General features: G+C 41.3%; 1 protein-coding gene across 3 annotated transcripts; it reads left to right on the top strand.

The window, feature by feature from the left end:
- Positions 1 to 702: 702 nt before the first annotated feature.
- Positions 703 to 9,531, top strand: LOC120052838 (probable E3 ubiquitin-protein ligase HERC3). Of its 3 annotated transcripts, none has more exons than XM_039000026.1 (24): positions 703 to 799; positions 1,263 to 1,361; positions 1,441 to 1,552; positions 1,705 to 1,781; positions 1,913 to 2,134; positions 2,527 to 2,618; positions 3,325 to 3,455; positions 3,613 to 3,737; positions 3,915 to 3,991; positions 4,101 to 4,225; positions 4,330 to 4,389; positions 4,510 to 4,615; positions 4,715 to 4,907; positions 5,138 to 5,292; positions 5,550 to 5,672; positions 5,977 to 6,075; positions 6,437 to 6,583; positions 6,667 to 6,807; positions 7,118 to 7,284; positions 7,561 to 7,624; positions 8,108 to 8,178; positions 8,411 to 8,594; positions 8,907 to 9,009; positions 9,125 to 9,531. In XM_039000026.1, exons 1-24 carry the CDS (start codon positions 796 to 798, stop codon positions 9,334 to 9,336), a joined length of 2,889 nt encoding a protein of 962 aa, XP_038855954.1. In that variant the 5' UTR covers positions 703 to 795; the 3' UTR covers positions 9,337 to 9,531. The 3 variants fall into 3 exon arrangements, with proteins under 3 accessions (XP_038855954.1, XP_038855953.1, XP_038855952.1); XM_039000025.1 differs by lacking the exon at positions 703 to 799 and adding an exon at positions 996 to 1,072; XM_039000024.1 differs by lacking the exon at positions 703 to 799 and having other exon boundaries at positions 1,095 to 1,361.
- Positions 9,532 to 15,241: the final 5,710 nt, after the last annotated feature.

Here is a 15,241-nt window from a genome sequence, read left to right on the forward strand (position 1 = left end):
GTGTTGTCGAATCCAATAGGCTACTCCAGTCAATATAGACACTGTTATATGGGATGATAATAAATAACATCGTCGCTGCTGCAAGTTAGCTAGCTAGTGTTGGCTGTAGCTGAGTTGTCTTGGCGTCTCTCTCTCCCCCGGTCTGCTCGCTCCCATCTCTCTTTCCTGTTCTTCCACAGCTGCAATAATAAAGTACCATCTTCTCCCTCGCATAGCTGTGTTCAGGTTTAAAACGTAGGTTTTTAAAAACCACATATATTTCAAATATCCGGATATCAGACAAAAATGAATGTTACTATTCGAATAGTAAAAGTATTTCAAACTCCCATCCCTACTTTCTGCATAGGTTATTATATAACGTTACCTATTTACCTGTTCAATTGTCATTTTAATTCATGATGGATATTGATTATTTTAGAACTTTTATGCCTTAGGAGTTTAGTACAACTGCCACACTGGTGTATAGTATCATAACCCAATAATTAAAGCAATTTTAGTATTTTCTGTACTCTTTGCCTGGTCAAGTCAATGTGCAGTTTAAAAAATATATATTTATGATAAACGTGAGCTTAAATGAAGGTTGCTAATTAATTTAACATCTGAAAAAAAACAGCGCAAATACGAGGGACGTCTCTGAGGCATGGGTCTTTTCAAACTCCGAAACAATTTTCAGTTCAGCATTTATCAGTAATGCATGACACAGCATAAAGTAGACGTTGCAGCCAGTTCCACTGAAATGCATCTAGGGAGGTATCGACTGGGTGGTAATGTTTCAAGCATTATCGTGTGTGTCAAATGCGTCAGTTTATTGTAGGCTATTTCCAAGATAATTGGGCTGCTATTGTCCGTCGACGTTCACTTTCGTTTTCGGCCTTGCGTCATCAGTAACTATTCGAAACTATTTATATTTGTTTGTAGGTGTGTTTTGTTTTATGCCCTCTATAAAAACAGTTTCATTTAAGAATCATTTTCGTTTCCTGCTTTGTTGATGATGACGATGATGAGACTTTCTGTATGTCATATGGTTGGTTGCGGTCATATAAACCCATCATTGAGTCGGACACATCGGCAGGTGCCTCTCCTTCAAGTGTTAGAATCTGATGGACTAGTTTAAGAATATAACACAACAATGATTTCATGGGGAGAGGATAGTCGTACTGGCTTTGGTTTAGTGAAGCCGAATGGTTTAGATACGACCAAAACGGATATTAGTTGCGTTAATTTGATACACCTTAAATCTAAAATTCAGGGTCTGTCCGCAGGTAACAGTGTGGTCGCGTTTATCAGAAATAATGGGAGACTAGTGTCTGTCGCACGGATTCAAGAGGACCAAGATGGGAGAAGAATCACAGGGAAACTGAGTAGGTCTAATCTCCTTTCCAATCAATTTTCATAATATATTTTCTTGAGTTGCCCAATCATATGTTTTATGTGCTTTAGAGAGTGTGACATGTAAGGAGACGATTCGGGCTCTGAGTTGTGGAGATTCTCATGCTGTTTTACTGTCTGAAGAGGGCCGGGTTCTTTGCTTGGACAAGGCCAATATTCTCAGGTGGGATCCATTCCATAATGATACAGTTATATGTAGTTTACCCTAAGACATTGTCACCCTCTCATTCAAGTAGCTAAAGTATAAAAACAATTTGTCATTTAATTCAAATGGGCCAACTAATCTTATTCATCTTTCTTCTGTTTCCCCCCCAGACCATTGGATAACCTATGTAACCGACAGGTAACTCAGGTTGCATGTGGAGACCAGCATTCAATTTCACTAACACAGGGTAAATGACCATTAACACACCACTAATCGCTGTTTCACAATGCAACTTAACCAAAACAGTCTAACCTTTCAAAACTGTAATCCTGTACAATGTTCTCACTGTATGGTTGCTTACTTCTGATTTCTGTTCAGATGGTCAGGTGTTCACATGGGGTCAGAACACCAGCGGTCAGCTGGGTTTGGGGTGGGGCGAGCCCAGCGCCATGTCCCCCAAGCCCCTGAAGTCTCTATCAGGGATCCCCCTGGTTCAGATCACTGCAGGGGGAGACCACAGCTTCGCTCTGTCCCTTTCTGGAGCTGTGTTCGGCTGGGGCAAGAACACCGCCGGGCAGCTGGGACTAGGGGACACAACAAGTACAGTATACATTACACAATAGCATATGTGTTGACTCTTGTTAAATATATTTAAATAATCAAGGTCCAGACCGAAGACCATGAACAGTACATTATTTGAAACAGGTGTGTTAGTGCTGGGTTTAAACAAAAGTCATCCCACTCAGTAGCTCTCTCAGGCTGTAGCTGGAGACCCCTGATTTATCTAATATGAACCACATTTTTTGGTGGTTGAAATTATGTAATAAAAAAAAAAAGACAAGTCATAAATGGGCCTTTATCTGTCTAAAAACTATTTTAACCAGGATGAGAGAGCACAATGTGTCATGTGTTTGAGGGTTATGTGTTGTAAATAAATAATTATAAAAAATAATATATAATAATAACAATAAAATGAACCCATTTTTCTGTAGACAGACATGCCCCAGCTCCTGTTGATTGCCTGAATCTGAAGAAGACTGTTTTGATTTCATGTGGAGGAGAACATTCTGCCGTTCTGACAAAGGTTGTATATCTGTCTGACATAATTACACTTTTCCCTATCATTTGAACTAAATGTTGTTTGGACCATACAATATGTCTACATTTTATGTGCGTTTATTTATATTGGTGTCTCAATGTTCGCTGCAGCCAGCGACTGGAACGAACTGCAACAAACACTCAAACTGGACAGTTTTATCTCTTCATTCAAATACTCAATCATGGGAACTCTTACTGACAGTTGTGGCTGCTTTGCGTGATGTATTGTTGTCTCTACCTTCTTGCCCTTTGTGGTGTTGTCTGTGCCCAATAATGTTTGTACCATGTTTTGTGCTAATACCATGTTGTGCTGCTACCATGCTGTTGTCATGTGTTGCTGCCATGCTGTGTTGTCATGTGTTGCTGCCATGCTATGTTGTTGTCATAGGTCTCTCTTTATGTAGTGTTGTGTTGTCTCTCTTGTCATGATGTGTTTTGTCCTTTATTTTTATATAATTAATTTATATTTTTAATCCCAGACCCCGTCCCCGCAGGAGGCCTTTTGGTAGGCCGTCATTGTCAATAAGAATTTGTTCTTAACTGACTTGACTAGTTAAATAATGTTGAAATAAAAAACAAACATAACAAAATAAAATGTTTTCGTTTTTAGTTCCCTGGAAATTTGCATTGAAACATCCTCATTAACGTAGAGGAAAACACTATGATAACTGTCTGGGTTGATTTTGTTCTAGGGAGGTGTGGTGTTCACATTTGGCTCAGGCCGCTATGGACAGCTTGGACACAACTCTCTCCGAGATGAACTACAACCTCGAGTGGTAGGGCAACTCTGGGGGTCAAAGGTGACCCAGATAGCCTGTGGAAGGTAGGTTACACTTATTAGACATGATCTGGAATTGACAAAATGTGACACAACCAAAATTGATGTAGGACTGTTTTGGTTATTTTCATCTTAGCATAAGACCTTTTTAGAATTCATTGTTGATTTGAGAAATGTTTTCTCTGTCCGTTTGCCACATTAGACACCACACATTAGCATTTGTGGGGCCCTCAAATAAGATCTACTCATTTGGGCACGGAGAGCAAGGGCAGCTGGGAAATGGAGTAAAGATTGATCAGTCTGTGCCCCTTCCAGTACAACTGCCAGGTAAAACATTCATTTATGGTATAACTTTAGCCAGAGTACACACATTTTCAGAACAGATCAAACTTGAATAAATGTCAACACAACAAAATGCTTATTTCAATACTCAACTAAAATAACACGAGGTAAAACATGAAATAACATTAACTTGATAATCAACTATTTTTGTCAACATTTCAGACCAGATTGATGACCAGAAAATTGAACACATTTTTGCTGGAGGAAACCATTCCTTTGCATTGTGCACTCTTGGTCAGGTATGGACACATTTCGGGTTTGAAACAATGAGTTAGCAAAACAGGACATAGTTTGTCCTTTGTACTTAACATTGCTGTGATACGTTGCATCACATTGTCATCTTCCCAGGAGTCTGAAGAAAGGTCTAACAATCTCAGGTCAAGTGTGGGCAAAGTGACACAAGCTATAGATGAAAAGATCATTGACAAATGGATCTCGGAATGTGATTCAAAGTCTTGGAAAAAAGGACAGAAGTAAGTATGATATAAGTAACTATAATTTACCGTTGTTATTTCCTATTTTTGTTTATGTACGGTCACATAATGAACTGAAAGGTTACTCAAACTTGTAATTGCAGGGAAATCACAAAAATGTTTTCTTCTGCATCATGTTTAAATGGGAGCTTTCTTGATAAAAGGTAACAGTATTTAATATTGGTTCAAATACATGATTGTCTTATGTTTGAAATATTACATTATCAAAGAATACTGATTTAAATATGGCATAAATATTGACAATTATTTCTTGCTTTTATTAGTTGTGACAAACATTACCAAACCTCACCAAAACAGTCTGGTCTGGATTTTTCACTCGTCCGAGGCGCATTCCGGAAGCTGGCGAATAAGGGCAAAGTTTTGACTGAGGTATTTTGTGAATATATTTATAAATTGATATGTAATCGATCCTATTCTGACATGTATCTTGAACGAGGGACGATTCACACACCTCTTTCATTGCACTAGGTTGAAGCTGTTGTCCAGCACACACTGCTTCCCTCTCTGTATGAGGAGCCCATTGGAGTGGAGAGCTTGAGGGTCTACCTGGTTCTCCCTGAGCTCCTGAGGGTCCTTCACAAACAGCACAGAAGGACAGATCTCACCGAAGCCGTTGCTGCTGCTGTCCTCAGACTGCACCCCGACAAGCTGCAGGTCCTCGGTAATGTTGCCGTCCATTTCAAATGTTTAAATTCAACTAATCAACAACAACGTAGTCGTAAATCTGTTTGTGCTGTAGACAACTTATTCTGTCCATCAAGTGTGGTAGTGCTGGGCTAAAACAAAACGTGTGCACATTGGGGTGCCCCTGGAATGATTGTGAAGTAGATCAAATTCTATACCCCCACGAATGGTTTGAGAAAGTAATCTGTGTGTTATCATGTCCTGTAGGTGACTGCTGGTCCTCATTGAAGCCATCTGTCATGACCAAGCACATTGGGGTGTGGAAGAAGGCCCTATCGGGGATTCTGAGGAGTGGACATATTCTACGCACTCGTGACCCTGGGATCAATCACCTGCTCCAGGTCCTCGGCCATCTCCACAGAGTCAGTGTCCATGCTTCTCTGCTCGTACTGTCAATCCATTTATAATGCTGTTTTCCCATTTTGACCAGTCAACTTCGAGGACCAATCTGGTGCCAGGGTGGCAGTTATTTCAATGCAACCTATTTAGAATCGATGAGACTGTAACAGATTTGATGAAATATTATTTTGCTGACAAACATGTAAAATATTTAGCTAATACTTGCAAATAATTGTTTATTTATTATCAATGTATTTTACTTTTCTATATTATTTCAAAGGCAAACCAGAAATCTGTAGAGACCCAGACAGTTCCAGACAGTACCTTTTGTATGGAGGAGGTTCACTTCAATCCCATATTTCTAGAGGAGGATGTAAAGCTTTGGCGTTTATGGTCAAAGCAGGTAAGAAAAGTTATTTTGTCACAGTCACCGATTGCTAACCATACTAGTGGTTGTCAGTCTTGAGTTGTTTTGATGTTCGTTGTTTGGGTCTTAGAAAGTGTCCTGGCTGCATCTCAATAGAGGCTTTAGATTTCCTCTACCTGAAATGGTCTGGAAAGAGAGAGTGAAGGAAACATTTTGTTTTCCTACTGGAGAATCTTTCTCACCTCCTAAAGTTCCTTCTTATCAGTGCAGATTAACATAATTAGACAAAGAAGCTCCTTAATTGAGATGCATTGTATGTTTTCTTTTGCATCACTTTCAGGATGTGGATCAGACACCTGCCATCTTTTGTCGTTACCCATTCTTGATGAATCTGCAGAGCAAGATAAACGTTTTTAACATCAACGCCGCACTCACACAGGTAATGAATATTGCTTCTCAATATATAGTATTATAATATACTATAAATCAGGGTGGCTAAACCCCCTACTAGAGACCAACTGACTGTGTATGCAGGTTTTTGCACTTGCCCTGCTCTAACACACCTGATTCTACTAATCAGCTGCTCACCAGGATCTTGATTAGCAGAATCAGGTGTGTTAGAACAGGCCTGGAGCAAAAGCCTGTAATTCAAGTAGCTCTAGAACATTCACCATCACTACTGAAGAAACCAGACATATTTCTTGACCTTTTTGATGGAAGAAACTGATTGAAATAATACCTGTCTTGTATGCTAGAAAAGCACTAACTGAAGACTTAATATTGTACTGTATGCATTGCAGAGGACTGGCATGGGGCCTTTTGACATGTTCCTCATGGCGGCGCCTGCTCCGTTCTTTGAGCTGAGGCTGAATAGAGCATCACTCATCGAAGACACTTTCCATCAACTGAGAGTGGCATGTCCCAGTACCTTCAAGAGGTCCCTTGTGGTAAGTCCATATTTTTTAATATGATGAGACAATGTTTTCAACAGAGAAGGGCTATGCCAAAATGTACTGCTTACCTCTCTCAGGTGTATTTCGACGAGGATGCGAAGCTGACAGATGTCTACAAAAGGGACTTCTTCCTCCATTTGTTTAAAAAGCTGTTGGTCCCCGAGTCTGGGATGTTCATGTACAACGACACCGAGACGCTGGCCTGGTTCCCTGCAATGGTGAGGCACGTTTAGGGAAATCACACATGGATTATGAGGTTTTCCGCACCTCAACACATTATAGAAATAAAATATTGATAATTATTGTACTTTCAAATGTGCTGGTAGTGAAACACTGTAATGATATGTTTCTAGAGAGGAACTACTATAGTATTACTACTGTATTAATAGCCTACTACTGTATTCTAGAAACCACAATACCTACCCTTTACTGTATATGAATCATTTTCCCCAGATTAACAACAGCATGTCTGATACTTTCACTCATGGCTTATTTCTTGTCTCTTGTCCAACACATCCTCACTAACAGCCTAGAGTGGAGGAGAAGCGTTATTTCCTGTTTGGGGTTCTGTGTGGGATGGCCCTGTACAACAACAACATGGTGCACCTCCCCTTCCCCATGGCCTTCTTCAAGAAGCTGGTGAACATCAAGCCCTCTTTAGAGGACCTGAGAGAGTTTAGCCCCATTGAAGCAAAGTAAGTTCAGACCATAATATATTGTTATCCTTTAGTCATTAATGTATTACAGTACAGGCAGTTGTATTTGTTATAAGGACACCAAGGACAGATTAGGAAATTGCATCTCAATGCATTTTATTGCATCTCAGGGGCAGGGCACTTGCTCTGTGTGGATAAACAATTATTCATTATTTGGATAAATAGTTTTTCATTTATGAAAGCATCATGATTTATTGATTGCCGATTTATAATTGTCACATCTATTGTCACATATTATTGTCAATGCTTTTGAAGGAGTTTGCAGTACATCTTGGATTACCCTGATGATGATGTTGAAAACATGGACATGACTTTCTCAGTATGTATTGCATTCAAACAGTTTGATCGATGAACAAATAAAATGTAACATAATACAGATGTAGGATTTTTATTTGATCACTCTTTTGTTGCTGACAATTTTCCCACACAGCAAGAAATGCAAACTTGTAGTGTATTCAAGGTTTTAAAAGGCTTCTAAAGTTAGTAATTTACACTTTAAAATGACAGACTTGATTTGCCCTTACGAAAAATCTATCAACCCCTACAAAAAATGTCCATTAATTATAATACACATAATTCACATTTCCAGTTGCTGCAGGATTATTTTCCTGCTGTATCTAATTGGCTCAAATTAAGATCCTACATTGAAGTGAAGTGGTATGAATTACTGAACATTAGATCTTTTATATTATTTTAGTGTGTATGTCTCTCGCAGATCACTCCCATCTATTTGTCCATACCCTCAGTCTGCAGTGTTATCATTGTTCATTTACCTCACTATTTTCATTACTCACTATTATAGGTGATGTGGGGTGATGTAGCGGTGGAACTTGATCCCAAAGAAACTGGAAAACTTGTCACAAGTGCTAATAAGTAAGATTATAGCAATATTTACAACTGACAAAATACAAGGTTTACAGTATGACACATATTTCCATTGCTACAGCTACCAGGATTGGTGTCAATTCCATTTCGGCAATATCATCTCACGTTGAAATGTAATCATAATGGAAAGTAAATGATGCTTCTCATTCCTTGAATTGACTCCACCTATACTAGCTACAACTCAATGGATATCTGACTCTGTCTGTCATTCTTTTGACAGGAAGGAGTTTGTTGACACCTATGTGAACTACATCTTCAACCAGTCAGTAGAGGTGATGTTTGAAGAGTTCAGGAAAGGCTTCTTCAAGGTGTGTGACATGGACGTGGTGGAGTTCTTCCAGCCAGAGGAACTGAGGGGAGTGATGGTGGGGAAGGAGATTTTCGACTGGGAGACGCTGAAACAGGTCAGAACCATGTCTGAACCATGCCAGAACCATGCCAGCTCAATCCCAAATCTACCCCTAGCCAATTGTCTACATCTGAGAGCATTAGACAAGTAAAACATATAATATATGCAGAAATGTCACGTAGCCTATCAGAGGGCAAGATGGAGCCTAAAAAACAAGTGTCCTGGGGTTGATTTGGGATTCATGGTGAACATGTTCTGAAACCTAGCTAAAATGTTGTTTTGATACATTGATTTGACAAGTAGTTTGAATGTTGTTAAGTGTCTATTGCTTCACCATATTAATTGAGGGCATTTCCCCCCAAACTAGAACACTGTGTATGAAGGAGAGTACCATGCTGGGCATCCCAACATCGTCACATTCTGGGAGGTGTTTGAGGAACTGACAGAGGATCAAAAGAAAGCATTCCTGTGTAAGTATGGAACATTTTCATTGTAACAGATGAACCAATAACGTAGGCTACTGAGAATAAAGTTCTGTTCTGTCATTCACTGCCCTCTCCCTTTTTACCACCTTTACACCTTCAGTGTTCCTGACTGGCTGTGATCGTGTGCCCATCCTGGGTATGAACCAGATCAGGATGAGGGTCCAAACCCTTCTCAACTCCTCCCAACAGCATTTCCCAGAGGCGCTGACCTGTCACTCTCTGTTGCAGCTGCCCATCTACCCCTCCAAAGAGATACTACAGAGCAGGCTTATAGAGGCTGTTGGCCACAACAGAGGCTTCTGGAATGAATAATGGGTGTATAATGTTGCTGCTGTATATACTCCTCTCCTGTGTTCATCTTTTCATTGTTCCATAGTTGGGTTTAAGATTTGGATTGATTTAATGTAGGGTTGTATTTCAAATCCTAACTTGAGATCTGTGCGGTACTATGACATTATCATATTGCATTCACCAAATTTTATTAAAACATTTATAAATCAAAAAGTACAGCATGGTTTGTGCCTGCACATTAAACAACACATGAACAAAAATGATAACAACCAAGATACAAGGAAATCCCAAAGTATTTGAAATAATCTAATTGTTAAAAGGAAGCATATCAGGTTTTCAGTTGAACACAAGAACTATTCATTTACAAGACCCACCAAATGGTTCATTACAGAAATCAATGAAAACATAATACCCTGCAGTTGGGTGGCACACAATAAGGTACAGATCATTTGGCACACATCCTTCTCAATTATCCTTCCCCAATTCACAATATAGGGCAGGATTTAACTCAAGGCGCTCTATAGCGCAGCGCACTATAAGATACTTTTAAAGGTAATTTACACTTGAGCAGACATGCCAGCGTTACCATGAATGTGATCTCAGTGAACATCGGAGAAAATGCCTTTAAAAGGCGTATTTTGGGTTGTATAGTGCCTTGACATAGAAATAAAACCTCCAGGCTCATGATTTGAGCATTACTGACCTCAACTTATATTTAGAGTACTACTCAAGTTCATAGCTCTTCTAAATTAGTAATTTTCCTTCTTGAACTTGATTCCATTTCCAAAAAGACGTACATACTGTTCAAATGACGCATTCTTAATTCCCTTTGAATAGAGACGCTCATGTGAACAAAGTCGTATCGGGTTTTAAGACACTATATAAAGGTCATGTTAAAGGTACAGTCACCCGTGATTCAATTACAAACATTACTCTGATTTTTAAAAGATCAGTGCAAAATAGATCACTTCCAGATCAGTGGAGGCTGCTGAGGGGAGGACGGCTCATAATAATGGGTGGAACGGAGTGTTTGATGTATTTCATACCATTCCACTGATTCCGCTCCACTAATTACCACAAGCCCATCCTCCCCAATTAAGGTGCCACCGACCTGTGTTCCAGATAAATACAGTAAGTATATTTTTGATCAGTGCTCATCATAAGAGATCTTTAGGTAACAGCGCCCTCTGGTGTTTGTGGTCAGATTTAACAATGGCGTTCAGGAACGAGTTGTTGGTGAACTCCACGGTACATGGCCAGGGGGTGCATGGGTCCAGCTCCAGGATGTTCACATTGTTGGGCGCGGCAGTGCTCAGGAGGCTACAAGTACACAGTTCATGTACAACAGGGGTGTCAAAGTCAAATGGACGGAGGGCCAAATAAAAAATTTAGCTACAAGCCGAGGGCCGGACTGTTCGAATGTTCATTGAAATTTTTTTAAATGACGCATATAGTCTAGTGAACCTAATTGAACCTACTGAAAACCTAACAAATATATTCCAATATGATCAGATAAATAAAGCAATATTTTCTTATGGCTCTGTCAGTAATCTTTAATTTTCAACAGACACAAAAGACAAATTTCCTTTATATAAAAATCCCCATAACATGAACATTAAATGAAAGAAACCGGTATTCAAGGCACCATCAGTAGCCTATATTTTCTATTTTAGCAAAAGTGGGCTAAATTTACTTCAAAGAAAAAAACAATAATAGCAATTTTCTATCTTTTCCCTTTTTCACAAGCTGCTCTTTTAGATTGATGGACAACTGGTCTACTCTCTCGGCAATGGTGTTTCTGCTCAGACTCACATTTAAAAAGAGTTGCCTTTTTTCTGGGCAAACTTCGTCACAAACTTTAATCATGCAGTTTTTGATGAAATCCCCCTCCGTAAATGGCCGGGCTGATTTAGCGATCTCTTCTGCCAAAATAAAACTGGCCTTGACAGCAGCCTGGCCTTGTGATTTGGCTTTTTTGAACAGAGCCTGTCGAGATTTGAGGCCTCGTTTTAATTCCTCTGCCTTTTGTAGCCTTTGTTCCATGTCCATATTCTTGTTTTTGTCCGCGTGTTTCGTTTCATAATGTCGTCTCAGATTATACTCTTTCAGTACCGCCACACTTTCTCCACACAGAAGACACACAGGTTTTCCAGCTACCTCCGTGAACATATACTCCGACTCCCACCTTGTTTGAAACCCCCGGTTCTCAGTGTCCACCTTCCGTTTTGCCATTTTTGATGGGTATCTGAAAGTTAATTTTACTGTGATGCTGACGACTGCTGTGCCAATAAATATTGAAATGAAGCAGCCTACTGCTCGGTGCGTCACCGTTGCATTGTGGGAAATGTAGTATTGGTGCGTGTAAAAGATCTGCGGGCTGCCGGCTTGCTGCGGTCTGCGGGCCGGTTCTAATAATAAATCAAGATCATCCCAGGGGCCGTAAAAAACCTTCTCGCGGGCCGGATGTGGCCCGCGGGCCTTGACTCTGACATATGTGATGTAGTCAATCAACTCTCGTATGGTGGAGAAGTGTAGCTTGGGCCCACATAGAAATCCAGACCTATCGAACATGACCGTGTATGACAGTTTTTTCCCTGTTACAATGTTAAAGAGGTATCCAGCGCCGCGTTCATCCATGTAACATATTGCTGCAGCAGGATGGTTGTTGTCACTTTGCATATCCTCTAGGGTGTTTAACACGGCAGTGTGCTCAGATGCCCATCCGGAATTATTCTTTCGGGACATACCAAGAGACAGTCCCCACCATCCACTCTTTAGTAACTGTATCATGGTATGCATCTCTTCCACTACATTTACGAAAGGGAACTCCCTCTGACCACCAGGTATGACTCTCGGGCTAGCCATCGGGTACCCTCCTGGGAATCTTCCAAACATGTCTTCTATCACTTGCGTAGGGTGACTGTATTCACAGTCTAGGAACTTGGTGCATCTGTACCTGCCTCCGGAGACGTATATGGCAAATGAGATAATGCCACATTCCTCTGTCTTCCAAATACATGAACACACTCCTCCAGGTGCCTCTCCAAGGTATGCCGCTATGGCAAAAGCTCCAACCTTTACCTCCGGTCTATTCAGGGAAGATATCATTTCTTCCTCCGAAACGGAGCCCCACCAGCACCAGCGCTCACCCAGCGACTTTACAAATGAACGCCATGTTCTCTCCAATATAGGCCAGTTGCCATACGTTACTTCCGTCCAAGCCATTTCGAAAAGACTTGATACTTCTTCCCCAGTGTTGAGACAGGCCAAATTATGTAGATCTGAAGAGCAGACCTTGCTATTTACCTGCTTCCCTGTAATATTCGGTTGGGTAAACACCCTGAGTTGTATAACAGATAGGCTTGGCTGAGTGCCCAGGGCTGAATAAACAACCAGAGTTGGAAGACTGGGCAAAGGGTAGATAAACCTGACAGGGGTGGAGAGAGTAAGTCTGTGTGGATACAACAGCCACAGTGTGATAAGTGGTAAATGGGTTGCTAACCACCTGTGTGGGATGTATTGTTAATGGCTGGATATAGAGACACGCTTGGATGCAACTGTAAAGGCTAGAAACCACTGAATGGACTCTTGTTTGATAACCCAGACATGCTTGGATGAAGCGGTACTGGGTGGAAAGCCCAGCCATAATCTCTGGGTGGAACAATGTTCATGTCCTCTATCTCTTTGCATATTGACCGGCCTGTATGAAGTGGTTGAGATGGGGTGGAGTTTCCATCTCCCATTTTCTCCTGATCGGTCCTGCTACATCTTTCACCATCCTGCTCCTGCAGAGCTCTTGCAGTGTAGGAAGGGGTCTTAGTACAAAGGTCACCTTTCCAACCTTGCTCATATAGTCCAGCAAACGTGCCATGGTGTTGAAGTGTATAGCTGTGTCAATCACGGGGTTGACTACTACATCTTTTACAAGCACAAACCCGTACTTATCAAAGGTTACCTTGTATGTGTTGCCTTTAGCGGTTCGAAGAGGTATCCAATGTCGTTGTCGTCCATACGACAGATTGCTGCAGCCGGATTGGGGTATTCCTCTTCCATCTTTTGTAGGTCCTGTATCACTTCAATGTGCTTGTATGACCCTGGGGAACTGCCCGTTAGAATTCCCCACCATGCATGCTTCAGTAGCAGTTTCATTTCACGCATCCCTTCCACCGCAAGTGTGCCAGCCGAATTGTTCGGCCCATCGGGTATGTCTCTCGGTCTAGTCATCAAGTAACCTTCTGGGACTGCTTCAATCACATCCTCTATCATCGCAACAGGTTCACTTCTGTCCCAGTCTACGAAGTCCGTGCATTTGTAATAGCCTCGGGTGACGTATATAGCAAATGGGATCAGGCTATTGTCAGGGCTCTTCACCATACCTGAACACACACCTCCGGGCATGTCACCAAAGTAGGCCGCGATGGCAATACCTCCTACAGTAACTTCGGGTCTATTTAGGGATGATATTAGCTGCTCTTCAGGGGGCGTAACCCCACCACTTCTCACCCAGCCATTCTAACAGTGGAAACCACAATCTGTTCAATAGAGGCCAGTTGCCATATTCATGTCGGTAAGAGACACGGAGTGAATCGAATTGTCTTCCGTTTACATAGGCCATCGTCCAAACCCGTACCTATTTCGCTATATGTGTGTAATTGGTATCATAGTAAGCAATGGTAAGTACTATGTAATTGAAAGCATACCCCAACCCGCACACAGTCAATAACCCCAGGGAAAGGACCTCATGTTTCTAACTGTAAAGGCTGTCGTCTTCCTCGTCTGAGGAAGATAAGTTAGAAGGATCGGAGGACCAATGAGCATCGTGGTAATTGTTCATCTTACTTTAATAAAGGTGAACACTCAAAATACAAAACAACAAAAGTGACAACCGAAACAGTTCTATCTGGTGCAGACACACAAAGACTGAAAACAACCACCCACAAAACCCAACACAAAACAGGCTACCTAAATGTGGTTCCCAATCAGAGACAACACAAAACACCTGCCTCTGATTGAGAACCATATCAGGCCAAACACAGAAATAGGAAAACATAGAAATACAAACATAGACTGCCCACCCCAACTCACGCCCTGACCATACTAAATAAAGACAAAACAAAGGAAATAAAGGTCAGAACGTGACACTAACTGTTTTTGCTAGGGAGGTGGCTAGTGGCTCCTCAGGATGCTGCTGAGATGTCGCACTCTGAACAGCTTACACAGGCGCAACGCCTGTCCCTAACCGTAACCCAACCATGGAATATCGTTTGACCTTGACACCTACTGCAACTGTCACGTTTACCAGCCAATTATAGACCTCTATCGCCTTACCTCAAGCCATTGTGCATTTCAGAATTGTAATGATGTCAGAGGACAGTGGTGTAGAAACTGACAACAGCGAGCTGAGCCTGGTAAGATACACACATGATTATATCATACGCTATACACAACTTGTTCATAGACCATGCTAACCTAAGTCATTTAACTTGTACTGATTCTGACCCTCATCTCCACTCCACAGGCATCTACCGTTAACCTGAACCGTTCTGTATGTACTCGGCTTGATTGAGACTGACTATGTTTCATGTCCTTTCATTCACTGTTGAAAAAGTATATACCATGTGTATGTGATATATATCCCATGCCTTTAATACACATTCAGGAGAGCGATTACATACTATCGTCTGACGACGAGGGACCTAGGAACCCTGTCTTGGAACAAGAGCGTCCACTGTTGCACCCAGAGGTCCTCAACCATGCACAGCCTGAGCAGCCTCAACCTCACCCGGCATTACCTCCTCTCACCCAGCTGAACAATGCAGACGATGCCATGGTAGATATGGTAGTCTATACTGTGATTACACTTTGCTTGTGTCTATGACATCTTGGTAATGTGATTATTCTCTTTCTCGCAAGGATATGGCCGATG

Source organism: Salvelinus namaycush, chromosome 8 (assembly GCF_016432855.1).
Source record: "Salvelinus namaycush isolate Seneca chromosome 8, SaNama_1.0, whole genome shotgun sequence".
Classification (NCBI taxonomy): Eukaryota; Metazoa; Chordata; class Actinopteri; order Salmoniformes; family Salmonidae; genus Salvelinus; species Salvelinus namaycush.

Bases quoted from the DNA above. Each gene is read 5' to 3' on its own strand.
- LOC120052838 (XM_039000024.1), top strand. From the start codon at position 1,130: ATGATTTCATGGGGAGAGGATAGTCGTACTGGCTTTGGTTTAGTGAAG. The intron at 1,553-1,704 runs GTGGGATCCATT...TTTCCCCCCCAG, and splicing joins GACAAGGCCAATATTCTCAG to ACCATTGGATAACCTATGTA. The intron at 4,226-4,329 runs GTAAGTATGATA...TTGTAATTGCAG, and splicing joins TCTTGGAAAAAAGGACAGAA to GGAAATCACAAAAATGTTTT.